A 15,510-nucleotide genomic window follows, 5' to 3' on the forward strand; every position below is an offset into this window, starting at 1 on the left:
GTGGAGTTAGATTATAATAGTGTGCCGAGCGCAGCGAGGCACCGTGCCCGAAGCATCGCGAGCGAAGCGGTTCACTTCAAACTGTGTCAATGTCGACTGTGTCGACATTTGGGTAAAAAAACTGTGAAAAAAACCATGTCGACCTTTTGACTGTCGACCTAGACACTGTTGACCTAATGGCAGTGTCGACCTACAGTAATGGCATGTCTACCTAATGGTATGTCGACCTAATGGTATGTCGACCTAATGGTATGTAGACCTAATGGTATGTCGACCTATTAAGTTGTCGAACTAATGGTGTCGACCTAATGGCTGTCTATCTTCTTGTTGTAGACAAATGGTCCCGCATCCATGTTCTAGAAGGTGCTAGATACAGTTGCAAGAAAAAGTATGTGAACCCTTTGGAATTACCTGGATTTCTGCATAAATTGGTCATAAAAAGTATTCTGATCTTCATCTAAGTCACAACAATGGTCAACCACAGTCTGCTTAATGTAATACCACACAAATAATTATATGTTCTCATGTTTTTATTGAACACACCATGTAAACATTCACAGTGCAGGGTGGGAAAAGTACAGTATGTGAACCCTTTGATTTAATAACTGGTTGACTCTCCTTTGGCAGCAATACATTTCCTATAGTTGCATATCAGACCTGCACAATGGTCAGGAGGAATTTTGGACCATTCCTCTGTACAAACCTGTTTCAGTTCAGCAATATTCTTGGGATGTCAGGTGTGAATCGCTCTCTTGAGGTCACGCCACAGCATCTCAATCGGGTTGAGGTTAGGACTCTGACTGGGCCACTTTGGTTTCATCTGTCCACAGAATATTTTGCCAGTAGCGCTGTGGAACATTCAGCTGCTCTTTTGCAAACTTCAAATGTGCAGCAATGATTTTTGTGCACAGCAGTGGCTTCCTCTGTGGTGTCCTCCCATGAACTCCATTATTGTTTAGTGTTTTAGGTGTCATAGATTCATCAACAGTGAATAGTTGACACTCCAGGATTCTTACTCACCTCAATGAGCATTCTGCGCTGTGTTCTTTCAGTAATTTTTACAGGACCGTCACTCTAGGGTGAGTAGCAACAGTGCTGAACTTTCTCCATTTATAGACAGTTTGTCTTACCTTGGACTAATGAACATCAAGGCTTTTAGAGATCCTTTCCACCTGTATGCAAGTCAACAATTCTTAATAATTGGTCTTCTGAGAGCTCTTTTGTGCGAGGCATGGTTTACATAAGGCAATGCTTCTTGAGAATAGCAAACTCAAAACTGGTGTGTTTTTTTATAGGGCAGGGTAGCTTTAAACAACACCTCCAACCTCATCTTATTGATTGCACTCCAGGTTACCTGACTCCTGACTCTAATTAGCTCTTGGAGAAGTCATCAGCCTAGGGGTTCACATACTTTGTCCACGCTGCACTGTGAATGTTTACATGAGAACATATTATTGTTTGTGTGCTATTAGTTTAAGCAGACTGTTTGTCTATTGTGACTTACTGTAGATAAAAGGGGTATACTGTATTTACTAAAGTGTGAGTTTTTAGAAGTGGAGATCTTGCCCCTAGCAACAGTCAGACTCCACTTTCTAGAAAGTGCTGGATATTATGGGTAGAAAGGGATTGGTTGCTATGGGCAACATCTCCACTTCTAAAGACATTTTAGTAAACGTAACCTAACAGACTAGTTAGGAAAGGCATACTCAGCTATTTTTTTTAACCATCTGTGCTCAAGCAGGGATACCACTAATCAATGGTGGTTTTTACCTATGGGCTGCAGGGCTGCAGCGCCCCCCAGGTAAAATCCATCACTGTCTCTGCCTAAATTGAAGCCAGATGCAGTTTGTGAGACTGCTCTGGCTTCAATGTGACTGGCAGTGACTTCCTATTGAAAGTCCGACCTGCCAGTCACTCAAGGCAGTCCCATTGGAAGGTGTTCCCTCCCTCTGGGATGGCTCTCTATGAACAAATGCACGGCAGCCCCCAAATCGGGTTCTGTGCATCAGAGCCGGCCCTAGCCTAAATGATGCCCTAGGCAAGATTTTGTCTGTTGCCCCCTAGCACCGCCACTAGTTCCGCCTCTGACCCTGCTCCCCTTTCCCAGCACCATCAACCCTCATCATAGCAGTCATCATTTTGGTGCTCCTACCTGCATTATTTTAAATAGAAACAGTGCACACAATTGGTGCGCAGCCCAAACAGGGGTGTGTTCTTGCTGGGAAGGGGCATGGCCACACAATAGTACCCCCAATTCAAATTATGCCACACAGTAGTGCAACTTTATTCACATTATATCATGCGATGGTGTCCCTTATTCACGTTACATCACACAGTAGCACCACTTTACCTTATATACATTACTCCTCACATTATTCACATTATACCCTAAGAAAAAAATCCTGAGAAAATATTGTATTTTAAGCACCTCCATTGTCACACTGCAACTCAGCACAAAGCAGTGTGTGCTGGGCAGAGGAGAAGAGCTGCAGCTGCTGCTGTCACTTAAGGGGAGGGACTCCGGGGCCCCCACTGGGCTCTTCCATCAGACTTTGGCCTGGGTAATTTGTACCCCCTACCCCTTTCTCTCGGCACCCCTGATAATACCACACAGTAATGCGCCTTACACATGACACACATTATTAATGTCCTTATAACCATAATGCCCCTACACAATATGCCAACCTTTATTAATGCCCTTCATACACATAATGACACACATAATGTCCCTTACACATATGTTGCACATTATTAATGCCCTTATACACATGACACACATAACGCCTGTTACACATATGTTGCACATTATTAATGCACATAATGCCCCTTACACATATGCCGAACACTACTGCACAACCAACCCACCAGTAGACAGCACTCGCACAGCCGCTAACACTGTGTCCTCTGCCTCTGCTTGGATACAGATGTTTCCTCATACATCTTGACTCAATAGGCCATGCAGCTCCTGGCCAGTTCTGCTAACGTTGGGTGCATTTTTTGCTGAAAATTCGTCTTATTTGCATCGTTATGACCAGCACACACAAGGAGCTTCTAATGATTAAAATGATATGTGGCATGCCTATATTCTGTGAGCGACTGTAGCTGTACCTGCATACGGAATGCTATGTTACAGTTATTTTCATGAATACACTATTTCATATGCAGGTACAGCCTCACTCACACACAGAATATAGGCATGCTGCATATCAATTTAATCAGCAGAAGCTGCTGATGCCCCTAGGCATTCCAAATGCCCTAGGCAATTGCCTAGTTGGCCTATGCCTAAGGCCGGCCCTGCTGTGCATGTTCAGTACCGCAGATGATACTGTGCATGCGCCATACCCGGGAACCGGATTAAGCCTCCGGGAGCTGCTGCAAAGGCAGCCCATGGAGGTTTGGGCCAGCGCATGCCCAGCATGTATGAAGTTACTGTGTATGCGCTGGCCCCGTGCAGAGGACCGGCAGCCGGGACGGCATGGGGATCGCGGCGGGGGCAGCGTTGGAGGGGGGCCCACATTGTGGCAGCCCCCTCCTCCTAAATGGTAAGAGCCGCCACTGCCACTAATACATGGACTGTTAGTGAATTTTGAAGACAGAGGTTGGATAACCCTGACCTGAGCATAAGGCACAATAATGCTAATGTGTTTGGTCTGCTTTAATAGGACTTTAGTAAAGTAGGGATGTTTTTGTTTGCCAGCGTCTGTAAAAACACATTAAATGCAGATGATAGAAAGCGCCAACTCTTTATTTCCTCTGCCAGTCTGGGGCCGCATGTTCTTTATTATGTCCCTTGTTTGTGTACAGTTTTCCCCTCCAGTCATTTCAGTTGCTCCACAGTCTCATAGATTTTATTCATTTGCACATTGTGTGCTTGAGGGAGGTTTAGCCACATCTAAATATACCAGCTCAGCCGGGGAAAGGGTAGCTCTGTTTTTGGCTTAATCTTACACTGCGCTTTTAATTACATGAGAGCAGCAATAAAGAATATTGATTATATCATTCCTGTGGGAAGTTAACTATATTGAGTTATACATATAATAAGGTATTAGGTACCAGTTTACCTGTAATGGGGACAGTAACTGGGGCTGACAGAGAACACCTCTCTGGAGACTTCCCATACAGGTCAAAGTCAATGAAGCGTGCTGGCCAGCTCCAGCGGTCCCGGGAGAGGGTGGGCTGCAGGGTGTTGGCATGAAGAATATTTTCCTTCCAGACCTGTAATAAAAACGTACTGTACATATGTATTTACTTTCTCCGGCTGACCTTTCTGAAATCGAGGTGCGAGATGACATGTGTACTTTAAAACCTCATTAAACTGATACCGAAACTATTTGGCTGTCAAGGCTGACCTTTCCATTTTGTGGATTTTGAGGAAATAACTTTGTATTGTTTTTATTTGACATACTATTTTTTAGTCAAAAGGCAATAGAAAATGAAAATCTTACTTAAAAGGCTATAATATATGCCTTATTGCAAAAGCAAACTCCTTCTTTAATGGACAAAACCATGTGCACTGCAGGTGGGGCTGATGTAACATGTGCAGAGAGAGTTATGGGGTGAGTTATTTTTGTGCAGGGTAAATACTGGCTGCTTTATTCTTACACTGCAATTTAGATTTCAGTTTGAACACATCCCACCCAAATGTAACTCATGCACATGTTACAGCTGCCCCACCTACAATGCACATGGTTCATTAAAGAAGGAGTTTGCTTTTGCAAACCAACCAGAATATCCCCCTCAATCTTGTATGCATCATGTGATGTATTACTGTGTGCAATAAGGTGTATATTGTATATTGCACAATTTACAATATGGACCAATGGTACCCTGGGATGCCACAGGTTGGTGGTCAGGGACTAAATTAACTAAAATTATTTATGTTCAAAGTGATTGGCAGCTACAAGCATTGGTTTTGCCTATCATGAAGCATGTAGACAATCAGAAGCATAAGTGTACACATCCCCACAACTGTATCTCCATAAAAACTATTATCCTGGTGGTGCCGCAAAATAAATGCTGATAAACTAGGGTGCCAACATGCAAGAAAGTTTGGCAACAGCTGATATAGACACTAATATCATGGAATAGTGTTTGGGTCAGAATCAGAGTAAGAGTCACACGAGCATGTACAGTATGTGTCTAAGTTGAGCATAACCAACTATGGGTGATACACAGTCAAACACTGGCTGCTCCTCCACCTGTGACTGAATGTACATGGAGAGCAACTGGGTGTTTGCATATATTCAAAGTGTTCCGAGGGCATATTGGTGAGATTCTCAGACAGAATTCCTGCAATAGGTGTAAAGTTGGTGCACTTGCACACTAATAGTGATGACGGCTTCTGTCACAAGCAGATGGACAGTTAAGATGCGGCTACATAGTTGTCACCAACTCTCAAAACATGCAATGATGCACATTTATTACCACATTTAGTCCTAAGCAAGCAATGCAACCATTCCTCGGTCCACTTAAGTGCAACTCCAAATAAGACCTAATATCTATGAATGCTGCAGAAATTGTAAAGGATTTTCTGGTTTAGATTTAACAAATTTAGGAGAATACAGCACCAGAGTGATATCGTTCTTCTTCATTGCAAAATGTGGATGGTAAGGCAGACATAACCTTACTCCAGAACAAGAGGAGGAAGGTAGTTCAGTTCCGAAAACTAGGTAAGAGCAATTATTGGCTCATAGGAGCTGGCTGTTTAAGATTACTACAAAGGACAATATGAAGATTTTGTCATTGTGATCAGTCGGAATCAGTAAAATTGGGCCTTGGGGCAGGGCCATCTTTACCTTTTGCATGATGTCCCTGTATGTACTGTATGGGCTGTTTAAAAGGTTGTAAAGTTAATTATTAATAACAGTAATAATAATAGAAAATGATACATTTCTTCAAATCTGTAAAAATTAATGTAGAAACTGTTTGTTGGGTGCACGCACCCATTTTGCGGGCAGGGTGGTGTGGGGTGGCGGGCTGCTCCATTAGTATATGGGAAGGCCCAGTGTTTCATGGGCGTTCTGGCATTCTCATGCTAATGAGTCCATGACGGACATCCGTAGCTGACATCACCGGATTGTAGCTGACATCACCGGATTGTAGCGGACACTCGGGGCGGGTAATTGACATCTGCCTGCCTGTCCACATCTTTCGATGGTCGGCGACCGTTGAAAGATGTGGGACGGTCCCAGTGGCAGCCACTGCAAACGTATTTGTGAATGATGGGCGGCGTACCACCATTCGCAAGGCGGGATCTGGTTCACTCACAAGGATGCAAATTTGCCTCTGAGGGAATGAACCAGAATAACCCCATTGTCTGTATTTGGGTGACCTGTGTTTTAGGCTAATTTGGTTTATAATGCTTGATAAATGTTAGCTATTCAGACTGTGGAGGAACCTGAACAGGGGTATATGTGCTTTAATGAAATGTAGCACCTGTATACAGATTAGGCTTCCCTAGTTATTTGGTATTATTTGGTATTACAGGAAGTTGTAAAAGGTGTTCTAGATCAGCATCTAAACCCCTCACACAGCTTAACTTTACAAAATATCAGCTCAAAAAGTGTTAAACTCCAATAACACACCTTAGTTAACTCCAATATCCGAGATTCATCTGGCTTTTTGGGATGTTTGTTGGCATAAATGCTGCTTTTGAATCCTGGATACAAGAATCCACTTGCTGTCATCCATTCCTCTCTAGACTTTGCAGCCCTGTCCTTCAATTCTTGTTCAACATTCACTGGACTCACAGTGGCAGATTGGTAGTCTTGAGAGTATGTGTATCTGTGGTTAGGTTTCTGTAAGGCACATTTTATGAAAAAACAAATTATAGACATACATGTGTGTTCTTATTGCCATTTTTTCCATTTTAAAACATTTAAGGTTGCAGTAGGAAAGCACCAGAGTTAATTTACTGGTTAAAGATAACCGGTATTTCAAATGTTTAAAAAGCACGAGTCCTACACGTTTCAGAGCCGTTTTTATGCAGTGAGAATGGCTCTGAAACGGTATTTAGTAAAAACAACAGACTACAGACCTGTGATAGGCTGGCTGCCTTGAAACGTGTTCAGGGGATTAAACAGGTTTATATTGGGGTCATTACCCATCTTATTGATTAAACGGGTTGACTAATGTGAATGGTATTTAAATGGTATTTAAAATGGTAATCTACTGCAATGTGAAGGCTCAGACCCGTTTTAAATACAGTTTTAAAATACCGGTTTTTAAAACGCTTAGGCAGTGTGAAAGTGGTATTAGACAGCCCAGCACAGGTAGCGATGTGTTCATATTTCTAAATCTTGCATATTACTGGCATTATAGCAACATACCAATGTAGCTGCACTCATCATTGCGGGATAGCCACTGCTTTTTTTTGCCACGCCAAAATTGCCATGTTGCAATATTGACGTCATGAGCCGCAGGACTAATTTAGACGCATGCACATGGCGAAACATGCCAATCGCCATGGGAGTCGCATTTGGCGATTGCCATGGCAACGATGACTCTAGCTACATCTGTACAAGGTCATTCACATTTACTGAATCATCTGCTGCACCATCGAACAATGCACCTGTCTACAGCAGGCACAGAATGTTTGTGAGTCTATGGCCACCGATGTCAGTGCAATGTCTGAATTTATGTATACCCCCCTCACCACCCAGTATTGCTCATCAAGATTGCAAGGATTAGGCTCACAGTGTACCAGGGACACTATATAAGTACTTGTATCACAAAGGAACTGGTATAAAATGTGTACACAGTCATTATTTAAACATCATTATACGAGGCAGGAAACACTGCTCTGCCACTCCTGTAGGAACTCTGTATTTGCCTTTTCTTACCCAAAAATGGCCAAATGCACTAAAGTGAAAATGCGTCAAAACCCCCGTTATTGGGGTTTTTACCATATCTTCGTATGCACTAAAGTCCCTCTGCCAGGGCACCACTGTGGAAGGAATCACCAGAGTTTGCTGCAATACCCGATAGAAGCCGCTACACCAGTGATTTTCCACCTTTTTACCTTGCGGCACACTTAGATTTTAAAAATGCCAAGTCACACCATGAGATCCCCACAGGGCAAAACACATTAGCCCACAAGAAAAAAAAAAAAAACATATTGGTCACCATATAAAAAATAATCACACTGGTCCACACAGGTAACAACAATGAAATACATTGTCCCTTTTCATGAAAAGAAGACCCCAGTAAATAACAGTTGAACTTGCTGTGGCTGTAAACTGGTTTGAGCATCTCTAGATCTGGGGGGGGGGGGGGGGGGGGGGGCACACTTGAGAACAGCTCAGTGCACACTAGTGTACCACTGGATATTAATTGGCACAGTGGTTGAAAAAAGCTGCTCTACACTAACCTAGCGCCTAACTGGTGCCACTATTGCAATGAAACTGCGGATAATCACATAATGATCAAATGTTGATGCTTTAATATTATTGTGATTTAAATATCTGTTAGTTGAATTGTCTGCACCACTTTCTGCACTAATTGGGTGCCAATACTGTAACAAAAATATTTTTCCTTAAAGAACAAAAATTGTGCTTGTGCTGCTGTCATTCTGCCAAATAACCACCAGCAGACTATTTAGATACTATCTTGATACAAAGTATCAGCAAACTTAACACTTTTTTCCTAGTGTTACAGTGTTTGGATACAGTGTTACATTTCCCTGAGTACTCTACTGGCAGCTTATGATATGCCTCAGATCATTTAGCAGAGATATAGGGATTGTATTCTATCCCGATAAATACCCTCCAATACTTTGTATATATTCTTTGTTTTGTGTGTCTTTTATATGGGTGTGTATGTATATGCCTATTTTATTTTTGATTAATTAAAAGTTAAGTCTTAAAATTATAATCAAAACTGGGACCTAACCCAATCCTCCATAGACCACTACCACTTCCAATAAACTATATTTCTGCTCTATCCGCATTTGTTCCAATTAGTGTACAGCCCTACAGTTGATCACTGATACAAACCTTCTGTTAGTAATATAACAGATTGTTTTAAAATCAAGAGTGCCCCAACAAAAAGAGAGTCTTTCTCTTCTTCAAATTCGAAATACATTTACTCTCAAGGGTGCACCTCCACACTAACTACCTATATGATAGCATTATCACCCTACTTCGAATATATGTTGATCAATATACAGATGGAGCCCCTCTCATTCTCTGCACTCGCCAGAAAATCCCCGCTGGTGGAGAGGGACTCCATTAGACTGGGACGCACAAGCGTCTCACATGCACGCGCCTCCCAGTCACTCGGTGGCTGGGCAGCGGGACCCTGCCCGTCTCCGCTTCAGAGAGACGGGCAAGGTTAATTAGGGGGTGGGGGGTGACGGCGAGGCACTCCCTCGTAACGGGACACGCGAAAGTCTCATGTGTGTGTGCCTCTTTCTGATGGATGGTGGGGCCTGGCGGCTGGCGGGGGCTGGCAATTCTATCGCCAGCCCCCGCAAGCATAACAGCAGTTCCATATGTACTCATTATTAAAATTAAAATTAAACTCTCATCTCTCCCACGCCTAGGAAACATTTTTTCGGATAAAAAATACTTTAATCTAGCGTATTCTCCATGTCTCTTGTGGAAGCTACGTAACCAAATGTTTGGGAAATATTAATATTTGGGTGGGAAATGCGAAGACATTAAAGTCTTCTGTGGTGGCAGATGAGATTCTGTTAATTTATCCTAAGTGACCGGAGTGTGCACTCATCACAACCCAGCCATATTAGACTGCAGTATCTGAGTGCTGCTGGGTATCCTGAAAATCAAGAACCTTTTAAAAATATATACCAATCCACCATGACAGGAGTCGTTTTGTAGGCTACATGAAATCACCAGAAATTAGTTAATCCCTCAGATGAGTCACATGAAGCAACAACAAAACTTTCTGAATCATACAAAACAAATAATCATTCAGTACATACAGAAAAGGGACATAACAGATTGATAGAGAAGGTGCAAACATCAAATAATGAGTAGGGAGTGCCAATCTCATGACAGCTTATGGGGGCCTACACTACACACCCCTACACACTGGGTAATTTCAGGGCGTTTTCTAATCAATCTCACTAGATTGCTTAGAAAATGCCCCTACATCGCTCTGTGTAGGGCTATAGTGATAGTGATTGTGCGGCCCCGCGCTTAGCTCCCGCCGGACAATTAATATCCAGCATGTTGGATAAATCTAGTAATATCAACGGGCAGGGTCAGTGTTCTCACTTCTCAGAACACTGGCCCTAACAGATCGCTCAACTGTGTGCTGAGCATTCTGAGTGATCTAGCATATCTTGGAATGCTCTGCTGCATGTCCCCGTGTGTAGCCCCCTTTACATTAAAATACTACTGTGCATGGGTTTGGCGGTAGTTCAGAACAAGCACTTGAATGACTGAGTGAGACTGGGTAAGTGAAGAAGGATTAGGGTTTTCTATATTCGGGAAGTAGCAAGTCTTTGGGACAAAAATTATAGGTGATAATCAAGAGAGGTGACAAGACACATGTCAGAGGCAGACCTAAGGCTGTCCATAGACTGCACTACAGTGCAGATGCCAGACAGCCAGACAGGGCCGGATTAACAATGGGCCTGATGGAGCTTTAGCTCCAGGCCCACTCTCCAAATACAACCGCCCCCCCCCCCCCCCCCCCCCCCAGCATCACAGAATCCAGAGATATTGTGGGTAAACTGATTTTTTGATTTCTGAAATGTAATTTCATGACTGTTCATGTTCTTTAAGGGCAGATTTCTCTGGAACCAAACAGCCCAGTTTCACGGGACCAAAATCATTTGAAGCCAACTCAAAAGTTCTTCAATATGATGCTCATGTAAATGAGTCAGTTGGTTCCGAAGATATAGCTGGTTAAAGGGGGGAAGAGGGGGATGGTTTTCTCTCCCCCTCACACCAGAAAATGTAGGGACTAGGCTGGGGTAAAAGGGGCCAGTCTGGGAATGTCCCTGCATAATCCTGGGACTATATTCCTGGGTAAATCCCTGCATTTTCTGGTGTGAAAGGGGTATTATTTCAAATAGCCAGGACCTGCACTGCTCTGAATACAGCCGGGCAGCCCCCTGCTCTCTGCCCGGCTGTCAATGGCTGTCACTTCTGCCCGGCGGCGGCTGTCTCACAGTTACCGCAAGCATGTATTCGCCCTTGGCAATGAGCATGTAATCCTACCTGGCAACGAGCATGGAACCCCTGACAATGAGCATGGAACCCCTGGCAATGAGCATGTAGGTAAGCAGGACTTTTTTCTTATTTACTTTTTATTATTTTTCAAAATAAAAACACAAGACAAAACATACCAACACTACAACATTTGGGTTTTTAGATGTTATTCCAAAAAATAACAATAGCTTATTAATCATTTATACCCAAAGAAAACCAAAGAAAAAGGGATTATTTATCATAAACTCCAAAATTATCAATTCACATTTAATCTGATCTTTGATTTATTTACTTATAGATTCTACCTTCCTCTTTTCCTTTTATTATTGTTGGGACCAGTAAATCTTATTATTATTACTAATTCCTATTTTCATTCATACCAGCCCATGTGTATATTACAAAAGTTTATCTGTTTTTGGTTTGGGGATTAGTGTATTAACTTTTAGTGATATGTGTATGTACTATAAAGGTGATCCTCTGTGAATTATGTAATATATACTGTAATGTGTATTTAGTGTAAGTGTTTAAAGCACAGGTCTTCAACCTGTGGCCCTCCAGATGTTGTGGAACTACATGTCCCCGCATGCCCTGACAGTTTTGGCATGCTCCAATAGGAAAAAATGTGGCAATGCATGTTGGAACATGTAGTTTCACAACATCTGGAGGGACACTGGTTGAAGACCCATGGTTTAAAGTATCTTTTTCCTAAACAAATAGTAATCCTTGTGAGTGAGTTGTCGTGAAAGTGAGAAAAAAGAAAATATTGAGAAAAAAGAAAGAAAAAAAAAGTGTATAAATTATTAAAGTCAATGTGTATATTTCCTATAAGGCCAACTATGCATCTATGGTGACTAAATAAATAAATATATTATTTTTGTGTAACCTCCCCCTTCCCTCCTACTTTTCTCCTCTCTCCACTTCCTAATATACGCATGTTGCCAGAAGGTTTTTATTAAATTATCTAGGCCCCGCCTTTATATAAGATTTCCAATCTGTGAATCATATATACATTTCAGTAGAATTTATCTTATTGAGTATTACAATTTTTCTTTCTTTTCTTTATCTCACAGAACTGCTTTGTTGTAGTCAAAAACGTTCCCCTTTTTCAATTCACATTTTACCATATAATTTACAAAACAAAATCATAACTTCCAAGGGGTAGTGATAGTTTTGTATTCTACCACATACACCACGCAGGGTGTTTCATTTTACATATAACACAAATTTTGGTCATACATAAATATTAATTACATCTGATAATGTGTATTTTTAAAATCTATGGTAACTACCAACCTAGTCTTCCCTCAGAATTTTACAAATTCAATGAATCGCTTTTTATTCTTTCATAACCGAGAAAAAATTAATTTTTTTTAAACATTTAACATGGTGGAGACTTGGACAAACAAGACTACAAAGGGAAGAAGCACATAGAAAAGTGTCTCTCCGCCAATAATCATATATTATATATTAATTTACATGTTATCTGTGTCTCAATCTCAATGTGGATCGGCTATATCAGCATAATTGTATACAGAAAAACAAGAAATATATTTCCACAGCATATATATCCGTTATCATAAATTACCTAATTGTCTTGTCAAAGACCATGAAGTATTCTCATATAAATGTAGAATCTGTGTCTGGGTTTCACTAGGCAGGGTTTCTATATAGGGACCCCATTTTCTATAAAAATCTTATCACCCTGTTTCTATATCAGGTAAAGTTGCTTGTCTTTCCATATATAGGATGTTAAGTAGGAAGGTTTTGGTTTCTGAGATGGATGGGGCTGAGCGTTTGATCCATCCAATGATTTAAAACCAATTTCGGTACTTCTTTCCTAGAACTTCGCCCACTAAGCTATTTGCTTAGTGGGCTATTCTGCGTAGTGAAATCGCATCGCATGGGCCATTATAGTGCCATGCGATGTGCGATGCGATGCGATTTTTTCATGTAATTTATTCACTGCTCTGTGTGCCCCAGGGCATCACATCGCACCTCCCGCAAAATCGCATGCGATCTTATAGGGTGTGCGATGCCATTACATTAGGTATACAATAATATGATTGTATAGGTCCTAAAAGAGTTTTTATGCACCCCCACTATCCACGCCACCCCGAAGTGTGGCGAGCGCAGCAAGCCCCACGAGGGGTGGCGGAACACGTCCTCCGACTTTTACATACCCCCACTATCCACGTTGGCGTGGAGTTGATCTTATATAGTGTGGCGAGCGCAGCGAGCCACCGAGCCCCGTGAGGTGACGCGGAATACATGTAAAGTAATCCGCGTCCCCATGCTGGGCTCGCTGCGCTCGCCATGCTTTGGGCTCAGTGGCTCGCTGCGCTTACCACACTATATAAAATCAACTCCACGTCGATAGTGGATAGTGGGGAAAGAAAATGTCAGAGGACGCGTTCCGCCGCCGCTCGCCACACTTCAGGGTGGCGTGGATAGTGGGGGGGGGGGGGTGCGTAAAACCTATTTTTAGGACCTATACAATCATATTATTGTATACCTAATATAATGGCATCGCACAAACTATAAAATCGCATGCCTGCGTTAGCGTACATAGGAAATCTGGGCGCCATTCTAGGAAACAAGTACCCCAATTTCTTTTCTACTCTCAAGATTACCGTAAAATTGACACTAGGGTTTTTTTCCTACTCCCCAGGTTCCAGTCATCCAACATAAGTAGTAAACATACCATAGGATTCCTATTCACCCTTAGATTAAATATGTTATTAATAAAAGCAATCATTTTGTTCCAATATATTGCTATCTTGCCACACTGCCAAAAATTATGACAAAATGTGGCTTTTCTCTGGCCGCACTTAACACATGCATCCGATTCTCCAGGGATCATATGGGCTCTCTGTACGAGAGCCACATAGGCCCTTTCAACTTTCAAATGTACCTCTTGGAGAGATGCGGAATGCAAGTATGTTTAATGTTTGTTGGCAGTGTTCAGGATTGCTGGGCTCTGTGGTATCAATGGAATATTGGTCTCCCAGGTAGCCATTGATCTATTCCATTTTTTTTCTCCAAAAGTGACCAGTGCCTTCATATAATAATAGCGTAACCTATAGGTACCTGTATGGGCCAGAGACATAATAGTGGCGATTGGATCAACATCTGTTCCTTCCAATCTAGCTGGTGGCAAAGACTGGATTTATAAGAACAGATAAAATTTCATTTGTAATAAGCCATACCTCTCCTTTTAGGTCTGTAAAGATCTGATATGCCCCCCCTGATCATAAAAATCTCTTATAAACCTTTCTCCTTCCAAACCACAAACTGTGGGTTATCCAATCCCAGAGTAAATTGTGGGTTTCCCAAAAAAGTGCTAAAACGAGAAACAAGAGGGGATCTTCCCAACTTTTTTTCAGTGTATACCCAGGCTCTGTATGCATCCCCAAATAAAATATTATGGTACTTATATATTAGTTGGACGCCCACTATAGTAAGTACGCTCATACCCCCACTATCCATGTTGGCATGGAGTTGATATTATATAGTGTGGCGAGCGCAGCAAGCCACCGAGCCCGAAGCATGGCGAATGTAGCGAGCCCCACGAGGGGATGCAGAAAACTAAGCAAATAGCTTAGTGGGCGCCCAACTAACATATAAATACCAATATTATTAATAACATCTGGTGCAATCTTTCCTTTAGGTGTATGTATTAAGGCTGCCAAAGAGTAGGGGGCAAACAATGCTTCTTCTATTGCACAATTTGTAAAAATAGACTGCCTCCAAAACCAATCTGTTATATATCTGAAGCTAACAACTCTACTAATTGTTAATGCATCAGGTATACCCAATCCACCTTTAGTTCTAGGGAATTGTAGTTTAGCATACGCTACTCTTGGTTTCTGATCGGCCCATAAAAATTTGGAAAATATAGTATTAACTATAGCGCAATCATGTCTGGAAAGGAATAATGGGATTATCTGTAATAAGTAAGATAGTTTTGGAAATGAGATAGTTTTTATGACTGCCGCTTCTCCCTAGAGCGAAAGGGGTAAAGTAGTTCATCTATGTAGTAGAGCAGATATTTCCGCTATCACCGGTCTAAAATTAACCAAATAAATATCTGCTATAGAAGGGGGAATTCCAATACCCAGATATTTCATTGAATGTTTCACCCTAGAAAATTGAGATAAAGGAGAATCTATAGAAACAGGCTTATGACGTTCTGTAAGAATCATTAACTCACATTTGGTATAATTGACTTTAAAACCTGAAAAGAATCCAAATTGTTCTATCAAAGATACTACTTCAGGAATAGCATCAGTTGGGTTTGAAACAAAAAGCAACATATCGTCGGTGAAGAGTGCCA

At 41.8% G+C, this 15,510-nt stretch overlaps 1 protein-coding gene across 3 annotated transcripts in view; it reads right to left on the bottom strand.

Annotated features, from left to right (window-relative positions):
• Positions 1–15,510, bottom strand: part of CFAP92 (cilia and flagella associated protein 92 (putative)) — a 110,593-nt gene that overhangs the window by 25,372 nt on the left and 69,711 nt on the right. For all 3 annotated transcript variants that reach the window (XM_083156434.1, XM_083156432.1, XM_083156433.1), the window contains exons 14-15: positions 6,585–6,797; positions 4,062–4,215 (exon numbers count right to left, since the gene is read on the bottom strand). In XM_083156434.1, the coding sequence (XP_083012560.1) occupies positions 4,062–4,215; positions 6,585–6,797 (367 nt within the window). The remainder of the gene's footprint in view (positions 1–4,061; positions 4,216–6,584; positions 6,798–15,510) is intronic.

Source organism: Crinia signifera, chromosome 8 (genome assembly GCF_055691185.1).
Source record: "Crinia signifera chromosome 8, ASM5569118v1, whole genome shotgun sequence".
Taxonomy (NCBI): Eukaryota; Metazoa; Chordata; class Amphibia; order Anura; family Myobatrachidae; genus Crinia; species Crinia signifera.